Source organism: Cryptotermes secundus, unplaced genomic scaffold, assembly GCF_002891405.2.
Source record: "Cryptotermes secundus unplaced genomic scaffold, Csec_1.0 scaffold274, whole genome shotgun sequence".
NCBI lineage: Eukaryota > Metazoa > Arthropoda > Insecta > Blattodea > Kalotermitidae > Cryptotermes > Cryptotermes secundus.
Window position 1 is genome coordinate 818394 of NW_019735463.1, and position 2527 is coordinate 820920.

At 35.0% G+C, this 2527-nt stretch overlaps 1 protein-coding gene across 2 annotated transcripts in view; it reads right to left on the reverse strand.

Moving 5' to 3' along the window:
• The window catches only part of LOC111869299 (protein regulator of cytokinesis 1), a 15218-nt gene that overhangs the window by 7834 nt on the left and 4857 nt on the right, over positions 1-2527 (reverse strand). For both annotated transcript variants that reach the window (XM_023860704.2, XM_023860701.2), the window contains exon 4: positions 1357-1504. In XM_023860704.2, coding sequence (XP_023716472.1) covers positions 1357-1504 — 148 coding nt within the window. The remainder of the gene's footprint in view (positions 1-1356; positions 1505-2527) is intronic.

A 2527-nucleotide genomic window follows, 5' to 3' on the forward strand; every position in this document is an offset into this window, starting at 1 on the left:
AAAAAAAATTATATTCATAATTAGTAATACAGGATGTTCTACTCCTGAAATAATATTCCAAGAAAATTATTTTTTCTATAATTTCTGTCTGAAAATTGTGCTGCGGCCTATACAAGTGTAAATACGGTATGTCATATAAATACAAAACATATGTACAGAGCCAATAGAGTTCTCACACAAGAGAAACCACGAATATACAGTGACTAATCAGTTCTAAATATCTTAAGACTTGAGGATTGTCATTATTTATTGTTGACAAATTCTAATCCTTTAGGCATTTGGGCAAAAGGATTTCAAGAATGACGTATTTAATGACGTGACTTGTTCAAGTGTTACTGTTGTAGCAAATACGAATGCCAAATAAAATGAATGAATGACTGAATTTATTCCTACTCAGTCCAATGCATGCATGTCCTTGTCGTGACTCCTGGGTAAGACAAAGTCATGCAAGGGTAAAAGAGTGAGTTCCTCACGTTCCAAAACTGGGATAAGCCAGCTAGAGGAGATAACCCAACAGAAAACATTCGTCCTCCAGGACTCCTGGGGATTGGGCACAGGGTTAACAACCATTCACCATAAAAAATCACTTGTTAAGAAAGCTCCAGAAACAGCCAGCCAGACCACTCTAAGAATGGGATAGCTGGAGAAAGTTTCTAGAGCAGGTCAAGACACACAAAGGGTTGTAGTGACAATAATAATAATCTGATAAGTTATAGTAACTCTTAGATATATTTGTTATACATATCCTGCTCATTGTCTGTAAGGGGATCTGTGCAAGCATGTATTTTACAAAGCCCCTCAACTATTCCTAAGTTAGTTAATTACATTTAACTAAGTAACAGACACACAAGATAATGAAAGAGTGCTCCAACAAAGGAGAATGGGCGTGACTGACGTAGTGAGGGGCGACGTAGCGATGTGGTATCCTGAACAATTTTAATATTTTTAACGTTTGACAATGTATATGATAGATACATATTTTAGTTATTTTAATGTGTGAACATGGCATGCAATGAACTGGTTTGACGTGGATAAGTAAGCACCTGAAGATGGCATTATTATGCCGAAACATGTAGTGCGAGGGAGAGAAGGAGATAAATGAGTGTATGCACTGCAAGACGGATTAAATAAATCATGGACTTAAATCAGTGCAACAGGACGCTAAAATATAACATAAGTAATTTAATTTATGGTATCTCCTTTCATGTCTTTATATCCATGTGATATCACACACTTACTTGTAGATACAATCAGAATAAATATGTAACCAATGCATGCAAATTCTTACGAGCATAAAACAAAGTCTGCGAGAACCAACTTTGGGGATCATGACTGGTAAGTAGTCTTAATCCTCACTTTTTGTGCAGCCCGTCTCTCTCTCTCTTCTTGCAACAGCTGAGCACCTCTGTTTTGGAACAGCCTCTCTGGATTATATAGCTGTTTATCCATGTTCACTACACGTTTCCATGTGTCCTGTTGCTTTTCAATCAGAAGATATAAAGATCTGTAGCAAAAAATTGACATTAAGTTTAAAAAATCATTTGGATGTTATAAAATCCATTTTTAGGAATATACAGAGGTGCACAAAAAATGTGTACATAATTCAATGTCCAAAAAAATCTGCTTAAATAATTTATTTGTATATCTTTCGTTCAACTTTGAAAATGTCTGCAGGTAACCTCTATAACACACTTCAAGAGAGGTTATTTACAGATATTTTCAAAGTTGAACTGAAGATATAGTAAGAAATTATTTAAGCAAATATTTTGATGTTGAAGCTTGTATATAATTTTTTGGGCTGCTCTGTATTTATGACACCATTAATTTTACTGATTGTCAAGACATTTTAAGAAGTAAGTGTAACTAGACAAAATATGTTTCCAACTTTTTCTTGTGCAAGCAAAAATCTGATGAAGTGAAAACACATACAGTTGATTCTTGCCAAATGAAAAGAGGCATGTTCCTAGAAATCACTGTGTGTATAGATTCTATTTTACAGACTTAAATACAAAAGGGAAAAATGTGTACAGGAAATTTAGAAGAGAATGTGCCTATACAGAGTCATAATTACAAAAAATATATGGAAAAACTACTATTGAACTTAAAAATGGCAAGAGCTGTTGGAAAGAACAAGGGACTTCAAGAAATGCTCTCAATATTCCTTCAGGCTACTCCACACACACACACACACAATCTGTCACCAGTGCCAACAGAATACCAACAAATTTTTCTGTGTATAAGGAAATGTGAAATGTTTTAAATATTTGGGTAGCTTGCTAACAGATGATGGAAGGTGTACATGTGAAATTAAATCTAGGATTGCCATGGCAAAAGTTGCATTTAGCAAGAAGAAGAATCTTTTTACCAGCAAATTGGACTTAAATTTGAGAAAGAAACTAGTGAAATCCTACGTTTGGAGCATTGCTTTGTATGGGGCTGAAACTTAGACACTTAGGGCAGTAGATCAGAAACACCTGGAAAGCTTCGAATGTGGTGTTGGAGAAGGATGGAGAAGATCAGTTTGACC